General features: G+C 40.1%; 1 protein-coding gene across 2 annotated transcripts in view; it reads right to left on the bottom strand.

Moving 5' to 3' along the window:
* Nucleotides 1-8298, bottom strand: part of LOC126259440 (density-regulated protein homolog) — a 52185-nt gene extending 43887 nt beyond the window's left edge. Inside the window, exons 1-2 of one of the 2 annotated variants that reach the window (XM_049956259.1) lie at nt 8175-8298; nt 7942-8093 (exon numbers count right to left, since the gene is read on the bottom strand). In XM_049956259.1, coding sequence (XP_049812216.1) covers nt 7942-8043 — 102 coding nt within the window. In that variant the 5' untranslated portion in view covers nt 8044-8093; nt 8175-8298. Of the gene's footprint in view, nt 1-7941; nt 8094-8169 lie in introns of both variants that reach the window. The other variant, XM_049956266.1, reaches the window with a different exon arrangement.
* Nucleotides 8299-13392: the final 5094 nt, after the last annotated feature.

A 13392-nucleotide genomic window follows, 5' to 3' on the forward strand; every position in this document is an offset into this window, starting at 1 on the left:
TGATCATGTCCCTACAAAGTGTCACACCCAGTTATTTATACAAGTTTTCTGATTCCATAAGTGACTCATTTATAAGATAATCAAAGGATACTATGCTTTTCCTTTTGAGACATGTACAGTTTCACATTTCTGTACATTTCAAGCAATTTTTCAATCTTTGCACCACTCTGAAATCTTATCAACAACTAACAGAAAATTTATGTGCCTTCTTTCACACAGTACTTCACTATAGACAACTGTCATCTGCAAAAAGTCTGAGTTTACTGTTGTGTCCACAAGGTCATTAACATACAACATGAACAGCAAGAGCCCCACCACACAACCCAGGGGCATACCCAAACATGCTTCTATGTATCTGACAATGACTCTCCATCCAAGGTAACATGCCGAGTCCCCCCTACTAATAAGTCCTCAATCCAGTCACAAATTCAACTTGACACACCATATGATCATACTTTTAACAGTGAGCATAGGTGTGGTATTGTCCTTCGTACCACAAAATTGTCCACACCGGCCTGTGTTTGTGGCAAGGTTCATGTTTAAGGCAGCCCTCAATCTGGGTGACTGAGTATCAGGATATTACCTGGTCTAACAAAAAACATGAATAATCCTGATGGGCAACAAGCTTCAATAAATCTGCAGTCCAATCTCATTACTGCTGTGCCCATTACAATCTTAACTGATGTCAATTGGTCCACATGATTATATATAGGGGTTATCTGCTGCTGAGTACCATGTTCAGTGTGTGGTGAATGAAGTAATTTGAAACACACTGCAGTCCAACATACCCAGGCAGCCTATTTTGCTTTGCAGAATGAGCAAGCCTTGGACTTCTGTGTTCTGTGATGAGGCTTGGAAGTCGAACACAGTGTCGTCAACTCATGGTTTCACTAACCTTCAACCACTAGATGCTCATGAAAGTAGCATGTGGCTACCTGACCAGCTTTATCTTTCCCAAGATGCTTGTTCTCAGACACCAACCTGTAACAACTTGCTCTTTATCAAAGTTACTTATGTCAGAGGATTTCCCCATTTGTGGCCCGTATCATACTACGGTCAGTCTCCATTTGTGTCTGCTCCGCTTACATATACTCCTTACAGCATCACATGCCTGCAATGCTATCAGATGTCATTTTATCTTGCGGTGTTAATCCATAGCTAGTCTTCTCCATACTTGTATGTTGAAACACATGGTGAACAGATGTAGTATGTACATAGTAGTATAAAAATCTCCACATTTCCATGTAAAGAGTGTGTGTGGGGGGGGGGAGGTGGAGGTGGGGGGGGGGGAGGTGAGGTGATGAGGAGAGGTGGAAAGTGATGGGGGGGGGGGGGAGAAGAGGGAGTAACTTCAGCATTTTTCCTTATATACAACCTGTGATGGACTGTGTCACTGATTCTAGTCTAAATACAGCACAGCAAAGTGAAACATGATATGTGCTACTAGGTTACAAGTTTTTAATGAGGGTACACATGAACGCCTGAAGTCTTCAGTAACAATCACAGTAAAATGTTATTCTGGACATCTCTTAAAGGTTGGCAATGGCACAAAAATCAGTGTTCAGAGTGAGTCAAGACAGGCACAAACACAAAATAAAAGGAAAGCTGAAATGATAAATTCAGTCTCCAAATGTTCCTCCACAAAGGAAAATCAAGGAATGAAACTCTCATTTCACATATTTATGACAGCAAGGATGAGTGACATTTGAAGTAGTAGTGGTGAAAAGCAGCTTCGATCGCTAAAACTCAAGTCTGGACCTGACGGAAGACCCTTTCAATTCCATACAATTGAATTGAATGGAATTTATTTGCCTGTAAACAACTGTTGTGTTGTATAAGGCATCGTCATTTGTTACATAATTATACAGTTGGTTACAAAAATTATACAAAATGTTAACATACATAGATACTATTACATAAATATTGAATATGTTCTACTCATCCATAATTAGTTACACTGGTTGCACAGACAAATTTTGTTGTATTTCGTACAATTTTCTTAGTTCACAATCACATTCTTTTGTTATATAAAAGAGTATTATATTTTTCATTGTATAAAAGAGCATCCAATTTTGTTATTATATATGAATTCACTTGTACTATAGAATGCTTTCTCTTTCAGCCATGTCTCTACCACCATTTTAAATTTATTTTCATGCAGCTCCCTTGTGCCATGTGAAAGTGTGTTAAAAAAGGTTTTGCCAGCATGTACAAAATTATTTTGGACTTTACTCAAACATGTCCAAGGAATGTCTATTAAGTTCCTGTTCCTGGTTTCATGAGTGCGCATCTGACTTGCTTTCTTACATGTGGGCATTCTGTTTGGCTTGCATAAGTGCTTTGAGTATGTATAGACTGGGGAATTCAAATATTCTGTGCTCAATAAAGTATTGTCTGCATGAAGTTAATTTGCTCAAACCAAAAATACAACTAATGGCTTTCTTCTGCCAGAGGAAGACATCTTTTGCCCTAGCAGAGTTTCCCCAAAGAAGTATTCCATAATGTAAATGTGTATGGAAAAAGGCATAATATGCCATAAGCATGCACTCCTTAGTGACACAATCCTTAAGTTTCCTACGGAGGTATTAAACTTTTGTCAACTTACTGCAGAGCTCTTCTGTGTGGGTATTCCGGCATAATTTTGTATCTAGATATATGCCTAACAATTTTACTGAATGTCTTGGTTCATTTGGTCTATTTTTAATATTGTTATTTAATAACAGTCTGTTTTCTTGGAACCACTGAGCTGCTTTTTCCATCACTGAGTTGTTCATTTGTTTGACTACATTCGCGTCACTATGTGATGTGATAAAAGTTGTGTCAGCGGCATACATTACAGATTTATATGGTAATATGCTGGGCAGGTCATTCACGTACTCAATAAATAAGAAAGGTCCCAGTACAGATCTTTGTGGGACTCTGTATTTCACCATGATGTCAGATTTGTTATTTGAGTTTAAAACTACTATTTGTTTTCTGTTTGTCAAATATGTTTTCAGCAATAATAGTTCTGCATCAGTTATTCCATATTTTTCAAGTTTTTTAATTAAAATGCTGTGTGGTACAGTGTAAAACGCCTTAGTTAAATCTACTAAAGTTGCATAGGGGAGATTTTCAAAAACCATGTAATATTGATAGTACAATTTCCTGAACTGCTTTTATTGTTGATAGCCCACATCAGAATCCACATTGGCCCTATTTAGGAGGTTGTAAGACTTAAAAAAAAAAAAAAAAAAAAAAAAAAAAAAAAATCATGTAACTGGTCTTTCATTAAGGTTTCAATAATTTTGGATAATATACATACTATTGCAATGGGTCTGTAATTTTGGGGTGAAGTTCTGTCTCCTTTTTTGAATATGGGCAAGACAATTGTCAGTTTAAGGCAGTCTGGAAATGTTCCTTCTGTAAACATCCTATTGATTAGGTAAGACAGTGGATTGCATATAGGTGTCTATTATTTTCTTTATGATAAAATTAGATAAACCACAGATGTCCTCAGTTTTGGAGTTGCTCATTGGTTTGACTACATTCAGTATATACCGGGTGATCAAGAAGTCAGTATAAATTTGAAAGCTTAATAAACCACGGAATAATGTAGATAGACACGTAAAAATTGACACACATGCTTGGAATGACATGGGGTTTTATTAGAACCAAAATGCAGGATGGTGCTCCACCCCATATTGCTAGACGTGTGAAAAATCTCTTGCGCACGTCGTTTGGTGATGATCGTGTGCTCAGCTGCCACTTTTGTCATGCTTGGCCTCCCAGGTCCCCAGACCTCAGTCCGTGCGATTAATGGCTTTGGGGTTACCTGAAGTCGCAAGTGTATCGTGATCGACCGACATCTCTAGGTATGCTGAAAGACAACATCCAACGCCAATGCCTCACCATAACTCCAGACATGCTTTACAGTGCTGTTCACAACAATATTCCTCGACTACAGCTATTGTTGAGGAATGATGGTGGACATATTGAGCATTTCCTGTAAATAACATCATCTTTGCTTTGTCTTACTTTGTTATGCTAATTATTGCTTTTCTGATAAGATGAAGCGCCATCTCTCGGACATTTTTTGAACATTTGTATTTTTTTGGTTCTAATAAAACCCCAGGTCATTCCAAGCAGGTGTGTCAATTTTTACCTCTCTATTTACATTTTTCCGTGATTTATTCAGTTTTCAAATTTATACTGACTTTTTGATCACCCGGTACTAAGGATAAATAGTTTTCCATGCAAATTTTGGCAGGTCTACTGGCAAGTCTGTTTCCCCACAAACTGGGAAGTCTATCTGCATTGTCCTCTAAATTTCTTTCATTTTTTATAGCTAATTCCCCAGAATTTGTGAAACTATTATTTACTTCATCTGCACTTCGAGAAACAGGTAAATGTTCTGCAATTAACCCTGTTTCTGCTTTAATTATTTTCCATGCTGCTTTACATTTGTTACTGGGCTGAGAAGTATAGTTGTAATTTGCTTTTTCTTTGCAGAAATGATAACTTTTTTGTAAAGCTTTTTTAATTTGGTGTATGTATGTCTATATTCATTATTTGAGCAAGAATTGTCATAGTAAATTCTTAATAGAATTCTTAAGTTGTTTAAGTAAGGTTTATACCAGTCAGTTACATTACTTTTCTGTTTTCTCCTTGCATTTAGTCTATTGTGTTTAATGATGAGGGGGCAATATTCATTAAAGACAATGGTAATGGTATCTTAGAAATACTCAAAAGCATCACTTAAAGGCTCATTCTCCATGTCAGCATTACACCAATCAATAGTCTGAAGTCTTTGTGTGAGGTTTGTTACATTTGATGGATTTATCTGCCTCACTATCCAGGATTCTATTGGTTGAACACGATTTCTTTTGAACGTCATTAATTTCAGGAAAATTCCATTGTGGTCAGAGAGCATTGGTTTAAAAACATTTAAGACTACCTCATCTTTGACAATGTTTGATATGACATTATCTAGACAGGCATTCTGCCTGGTAGACTTATAGTTAAGACAATTGTAACTGTATGATTTGTGGGTATCTAGCAGTAATCTGCTTTTAGAATTTTGCACCATCACATCTATATTAATGTCACCAAATATTAAAATTTTGTGATTCTTATATCTCAGTAAGTACATTAAGAGATTATCTACATGCTGGACAATAACTTTGGCACCAGTTTTTGGGACACAGTACATAGATACAACAACAATCTTGCTTTCGGTAAAGTGAACGGCAGCAATTTCAATTTCTCCTTCATGCACTAAATCCTTAAGATCTATAATCTTAACTGTATGTTTGAGGTCACTTTTCATTAGTATTGACACTCCTCCATTTTCCATAACTAGTCTAAAATAGCCAGTTAAAAATTTAAAACCAGCGGGAGTGTACAACCTGAATTCATGTTCTTTAAGCCAGTGCTCGTTTAGGCACAGAATATCACAATGCAAATCTTAAAACCAGTTCAGGTTCATTCAGTTTCTCACTGACTGTATGTTTATATGAAACAAGGACAGATGGTCACAAGTCGTCTTTTGATTGTAGCACTGGTTTCTCATAATCAACTTTGTAGTTAATGGTGCTGGTTGAAGATTAATAGACCTAGACCAAGATTTGTGAGAACAAATCTTGGTCATCACTGCAAGTTCTCCTGCTGGGGACATTCATGTTCACGACTGTGGATTGTTTTCTGAAATTTTAACCTATCACTTATAACCTTTTCAATAGCCTGGCATAAAGCTAATTTACCAGAATAATAAAATGCTGTCAATGTTTTGTGTAACAGTCCCTTTTAAAAATGCTTATATTTATTACTGTCAGATTATTAAAAAGATCACAGATTTGGTTGTATCTAGTTTGTGATACTTTTTTCTTTATACATGAAGCTTCAGTCAAGTCATTTTTGAGTAAATTAGATCTGTTCTTTGTAACAATTTTCTGCAGATCACATTAGCAGAGAAATGTTACCAGTGATTGGAAAACGAACACAGGTTACACTCATCTACAGACAAAGAAGACTCATATGACTACAATAGATACCACTTACATCTACATGTAGCAAAATCTTAGAACAGTTTCAGAGTTCTGACATTATGTCTCAGCAGGGACGAAACTTTCTGCATAGAAAGAACCATGTGTTCTGAAAACATCGATCATGTGAACTTAACTTACACTCTTCACATGATATCAGCACCACAGATAAAATAAACCTAGCTGATTAGGAGTTTAGAAGTTCATTATCATCATCTTCTACATAAATTATGTTCCTATGGGATATATAAAAAGGTTTATGAAAAGATAAAAACACTCCCAATAGACACACCGCAGCTCGTTATAATGGACGGAGTCTACAACAGACATTGAAATAATGTCTTGTGTATCCCAAGCAAGTGTAATACGACCATCTGTTTTTGCTACACAGTAATGACTCTGGAAGAAGAAGAATGTTTTACTTAAAAGATGTGATTACCTACAAGGAAATTCAATAAGCTAAATGTTATAGTGACATCCAGTTACATCAAGACAACATATCAGATTGAGCCAAAGACTGACAAGTAGTCACTAATGATGAGAAATAGAGATTTGTGCATAGCATAATACACAGAAGCAAGTTATCTTTCAACCACAGCGCAACCATGGTCTGTGTTATACAAATATTTGGGGGTACTATGTATAGAGATACGAAGCAGAACTGCATACTATCAGGACTTGCTGCTGATCTATTCAGCTACAGGTAAAGCAAATAGGGAAAAACAGTCTATCTACAAGAGAAATTTCATGTCTGAAACATTTGCATGACCCATACTTTAACAATTCTCAATTGTACGAGATCCATGTCACGTCAGATTGACAAGAGACACGGAGTAGGCCTATTTACAAGGGAGGGGAGTGCAATTGATCAGAGGCTTATACTACTAACAAGATAAGTAAGAGAATTATAAAAAAGTTTTAAGTGGTAGGTACTCAAAAAATAAGTGCAATTTAGTTCAAGGGAACTCTTTTTATAAATCACCTGAGAAGCAACTTTCAGGGCAGAAACTAAGAAAATTCTTCAGATATCTCTGAACCCATCCTAGAGAGATCATACTATGTAAAATAGGTAAGAGTTACACAGTGGTGAACTCTACATTTTCTGTTGTTTATATGTGATATATGTACACGAGATGCAACAAATATTTGTTCACTAAGAAAGCTTTTCTGATTTTTTTTAGTTTTTATAGTTAAAAGTGCGTTGAATATGGCATAAAAGACAAGCAGCCAACCTTCCCATGTTCTTTCTATGACTGGGAAAACCTTTAGGTTTAACACCTAAAATATAGGCTTACCCCCTGTAAAACCCCGGTCATTCACAGAGTACATATTTAGGTAATTACACTTAATAACACGTGCTGAAGGAAGAAAATGAAAAGTAAAGGGACTTCTGCATCCTAGAGAGAGCTCTATGATGCAATAACTGCGCTCAGGTGATGACAGCCTCCGTCAAATTATCCACACTGTCTGCCCCACATGAAAAACGATTAGGTCAAGTGCATCTAACACCACCATATTACTTAAATACCAGAAACATTACTACGTACCAAACGTGTATAAAACTGTCTGGAAAACGTATGTCTCGGTATTTACTTCAACACATTTTTGTCACTGTCCCACGGATGCATTAAATTACCACGTCCGTCTAATTCTATGCTGTGTTCTAGTAAACATGACTGTGTGTGAGAAAACAAAGCTTACTTTCTCCCGATCTCACTCAAATGCATCAATTCTTAAGGCAGTCAAGGAGGGAAATAAAATGATTGTTTTTCGCTGATATGTACCGCAGAAATGTTTTTCGCTGATATGTACCGCAGAAATCGCCATACCCTCTATTTAACTGGCAGAAAATTTCCTGCGTTACTAGAAATTTTGTTTCTACTGTTGTCGATAGTAATTTCTATTTTACCAATCTTACCTCAATGGGCAACGAGCAATTCCCGCAATAAAGTACTCGTATAGGGTACGTGATGTCCGGTTGTGGGCCCACAGGAAGGCTAATCGTTTCGTTTTCACTCATATTTTGATTAGTTTGTGCACAGAAGTCTAGTTTAAAAGTTGCATTTCAGTCTGAAAATAAAAAAATCTTTAGATAAAACGATCACAAACCTATACATATCGATAACAAGCAAAACGTGTACTTTACCTTACCCGGTAGATTTCAAGCAGTCCTGTCGATATGGACCATCGAAACATCGACACATAAAATCGAATTTAACAAAAGCCCAAACAGATTGTGGACAAAGACATAACAGTTGGCTTCTGCTTCGATGCAGACTGCAGAATAGGAAAAGATTTGGAAATAATACCACAGCCTGAAGTCTTTGTTAGCTTTCAAGCATGTTTTCCATGCAGTTAGTAAAATTTTCCTGTTCACATGATTAAATTTTCAAACAAATACGTAAACTTGCACGCAATTTTCATTATTATTATTGGTTTCTCCGTCTTAACCTTACTGGAATTAATTAAAGAGAATTATACACCACACGGGTTTCGCTTTTATTTACAAAGCGTGTTTGCGGTCATTGGTGTTTCTGTCTGTTGTTCACATGTCCTTTTTTCCTTCTTTGTTAGCGGGCGGCGGGCGCTGAGGTCGACAGAAACTTCGTTGTACACATGCACTTGATAGCTTTTTGGCTTTTTGCACATATTGGCGTTATTTTCAGTTCACATCAATTTTGGAAACTACATCTCTACCTAGCATTGCCACCCGTCCAGTTTTCGCCGGGATTCTCGCGGAATTTAAAGTACTGTCCGGAATACCAGGTAAAGGCCAACTCACACTGGCCGCCACGTCACGTATTGTCCCGTCAAGACATTCTGCAATGTATTTCAAATGGCGGCGTCCACACATTTCTAATAAATGACGAAAGATTTGTCGCGACGTCATTTATCCACTGCGCCAAAAACAGCGGGTGAAAGCTGCAGCTGATAGATATTTATCTTTGCCATAGTCGGCTTGGTTACGAGTTGTTTATTCTTGTTAGTTTTTGATCTGTGATGGAAAATAAAATGTTTTCTCATCTCATGAAAAAGCCGTTACTTCATAAAATATAAAGGCTCCCATAGTGGTGACCCCGAAAAATCGTAGCAGAAGCATAAAGAAAATATATATATACCGACGAGAATAATGAATTCAGAGACAAAAGCATGGGGCAGTGGAATCAAGATTGAAGACTACAGTCTGTTCGAACAAGGATCGCGGTCCACGCCCTTTGATTCGCCACAAAACGGAACGACAGATGTTAACGCAAAAGATGGGAGTACCTACGCGCGACACGGAAATGTTAAGCTTCCCGCGTTCTGGCCGACGCGCCCCCAGCTTTGGTTTACGCAGGCTGAATGCATATTTCGGCAGCGTGGGGTGTCTAACAACACTGACAAATTTAATATATTGGTTTCACATCTAAATTTAGAAGTGATAGAGCAAGTAGAAGAAACCTTGTCGCAACAAAATTACTTTGTGCTAAAGGAAGCTCTCATACAGCATTATACGTTGTCACCAGATGTGCGACTACAAAAAATTTTCGCATACGAAGAAGATTTGGGCGACAAGACTCCGTCACAAGTACTCAAAGCCTTACGTACATTAGCCGGCCCGGAACTCCTACCTGAAGAGTCTTTACGTCTAATATGGCTTCGTAAACTTCCTACCAACATCCGTGCCGTCATTGCAGCAGAAACAGACTTACCATTGCAAGTCTTAGCAAAAAAGGCAGACACCATCGCAAACACCTTAACCGAAGTTTCTGCGTGTTCCGAATTCAACTACAGCCAGGATAGAGGCCCAAGAACGTGTAGTGTGATGGAATCTGATGTCAGTGAGCCAGGAACATGCAATAATACTTCCCAACAGCAGTGCTCATCGACCGAACCCACCATACAGCAACTGGCAGCACAAGTGGCAAAACTCAACGTGCAAGTAACTTCACACCACCACCAGCTACGAAGTCGCAGTTGGAAAAGACGAAGAAATGCTATCCAACAGGATTTGACAGATCAATGGTGCTGGTACCACAGACGCATCGGTAACACTGCCCGTCAATGTATTCAACCCTGCAGCTACCCAAACTTAAAAGGCGGGCGTTAAAGGGCGCTAACGTTCGTCAACAACAACATAGGCGCCCGAGTCACAGCGTGATTCAAAGAGGTGAAAACGCCACGGTATCTGCAGTCAACCAATCACACCGATTGTTCGTGTTGGACCTCTCTTCAGGTGAGAAGTTTCTGATTGACACAGGTTCAGAAGCCAGTGTTTATCCAAGAAAGAGAGGTGATATACTCACGACAACAACGCACCATGTGCTGACTGCGGCAAACAATTCCAGAATATCTACGTATGGTGAGAAACAGTTGGCATTACATCTGAATTCCAACTTCCATCCAAAATGGACTTTTGTGGTTGCTGATGTGCCGAGTCCTATAATTGGAGCGGACTTTTTACGGAACTACCGACTTATGCCCGACCTGGTTAACCGTCGTTTGGTGACAGTTCCCACAGAAGGGATATTGCCTACTGCGTCTTCCGCGTCTGTTCAAGTGCAGTGCGATGTGCCCGTGTCTTTCCGCACGAAGATTTCCGGCTCCTCTACCGCGTCATCCGCGTCGGGATATTGTGATACGATTTCGTACCCGCAACTAAGCGGGGCGCACACGTGTGCGTCACGCAAGAAGACACCCGACAGTCGTAACGATTCGTATACTGTAGGCAATATCAGAGCACTGTCGGAGGAATCACTTTTTCGTAAACTGCTTCAAGACTTTCCAGCACTTACCAAACCCGTCAACGCAACCAGGAAATGCAGACACAATATTCAACACCACATCAGCACGACACAAGGTCAACCCGTTGCCTTACGCCCGCGGCGTCTACCTCCAGAGAAGCTGCTCGCGGCGCGAGCTGAGTTCGACAGACTTCTAAAAACAGGTATTGTAAGTAGGTCTGATAGTTCATGGGCATCTCCAATTCACATGGTCCGTAAAAAAGACAATTCATGGGGAGTATGTGGAGACTACAGGGCGCTCAATGCCCGCACAATTCCCGACCGCTACCCAGTACCCAATGTGACTGATTTTAACAGTACGACTAGCAATGCCAAAATATTTAGTGTGATTGATTGCGCCAAAGCATTTTCCCAGATTCCCATTGCTCCATCTGACATTAAGAAAACAGTAGTTATCACACCATTCGGTTTGTTTGAGTACAATTTTATGCCATTTGGCCTCAGAAACGCTGCCCAAACATGGCAAAGATTCATGCATGAGGTGCTTCGAGAATTACCATTCGTATTTTGTTATATGGACGACATTTTAGTATTCTCTGGTTCTGTATATCAGCATGTCGAACATCTGCGGCAGCTTTTCCGCCATCTGACAGAGTATGGCATAATTATTAACGAAACAAAGTGCACGTTTGGACAACGCGAGGTTAATTTCCTGGGATATTTAGTTTCAGCAGCAGGCCTGTCACCTTTGCCTGAGCGGGTTGAAGCAGTACAACAGATGCCCCTTCCCACAACTTACAAAGGACTTCGCAGATTGTTAGGCATGCTCAACTATTACAGACGTCACTTACCTAAATTAGCTGCCGCCCAAGAGCCACTCACAACGTTACTTGCAGGCAAAAATACAACAGGAAGTCGTAAAATTCCATGGAGTCCAGATGCTGAAGCAGCTTTCCATGACTTAAAGAAATGTCTTTCTCTGGCAACACTACTGGGACATCCAAGATCGAGCGCTCCTTTAGCGCTCATGGTTGATGCGAGCCAAACAGCAGTGGGCGCAGCGCTACAGCAAGAAGTTGATGGCAGATGGCAGCCGCTCGCATTTTTCTCTAAAAACCTGACTCGACAGCAGCAAAAATGGAGTGCTATTGACCGTGAGTTGCTTGCTATTTACTTAGCCATAAAGCATTTTCGCACGTCTGTCGAAGGGAGGCACTTTGCAATTTTTACCGATCACAAGCCGTTAGTAGCTATATTTCAACGAGACACAGAGCTCAATTCACCACGTCAGTGCAGGCAAGTCGAGTACATTGCACAGTTCACAACTGACGTACGTCACATTTCAGGAAAAGACAACCTGGTCGCAGATTGCCTGTCTAGGAATTGTGCCAGTTTAAATTCAATTCGTTGGACCGAGTTAGCGTCTAAACAACGAGAAGATCCTTTCTTGCGGAGGAACAGAGAACTGCGCTGCAGCTCAGACGTGTGTCTGTCCCAAATGTTCCAGACGGAATTTGGTGTGATGTAGCAAAAGGAAAGGAGCGACCTTACATACCAGAACAATATCGTCGCGAGATTTATAGTGCACTACATAACCTATCACATCCAGGAGTACGAGCTACAGCCAAGTTAGTTTCCTCCAAAGTAGTGTGGCCTGGAATACAAAAAGATTGTCGTGCATGGGCGCGTGCATGCCTAACATACCAGCGTAATAAAATCAGCAGACATGTCTTTGCACCTATTGCTGACTTGCCGACGCCATCTGCAAGATTTTCACATATACATGTGGACATTGTGGGCCCGCTATCATGCTCTTCAGAACAACGTTATTTGCTCACAATCATTGATCGTTTTACCAGGTGGCCAGGAGTAGTTGTAATACAAGACATTTCTGCGGAGTCGGTTGCAAAAGCACTGTTGCATTCATGGTTCTCCAGGTTTGGCGTTCCTCAAAACATAACAACAGATCGCGGAAGGCAGTTTGAAAGCCAACTTTTCAATGAACTTTTACTACTGTGCGGGTGCAACCACCTACGCACCACAAGCTATCATCCATCTAGTAATGGAATGGTGGAACGACTACACCGCACGCTCAAAGCTGCATTAATGTGTAGTTCCACTTCATGGCCTGAAGCACTACCGCTGGTCCTACTCGGATTGAGAACGGCCGTGAAGGAGGACTTACAATGCTCTTCCGCAGAATTGGTTTATGGCGATCAATTGAGGGTTCCTGGAGAATTTATCGTTCCAGCATCTACACAGCCGTTCGCCCCTGAGCTATGCACGCAATTCGCGAGACAGCGTTAGAATGAGAAACATCAAACCCACTAACACTGTCAGACATGGAGACCGGAGAGTGTTTGTACATAAAGACCTGCAAGCAACGTCCCACGTGTGGCTTAGGGATGATACGGTGCGCCCGCCGCTTGTTTCGCCTTACTCTGGACCATACAGGGTAATCACAAGAGGAAGCCACAGCTTCAAAATCGACAAGGATGGTAAAGAAGAGACAGTCTCAATTGAGCGGCTTAAACCTGCTTACACCGAAGAGGGTACACTCCTTCCTCGGTCTGCAAAATCACCCTCAAATGTGGAGGCCAAAGAAACAGCAGAGAGTCTCGCCGAGCCCTCGGTTTCAGAAGAGG

Source organism: Schistocerca nitens, chromosome 1, assembly GCF_023898315.1.
Source record: "Schistocerca nitens isolate TAMUIC-IGC-003100 chromosome 1, iqSchNite1.1, whole genome shotgun sequence".
Lineage (NCBI taxonomy): Eukaryota > Metazoa > Arthropoda > Insecta > Orthoptera > Acrididae > Schistocerca > Schistocerca nitens.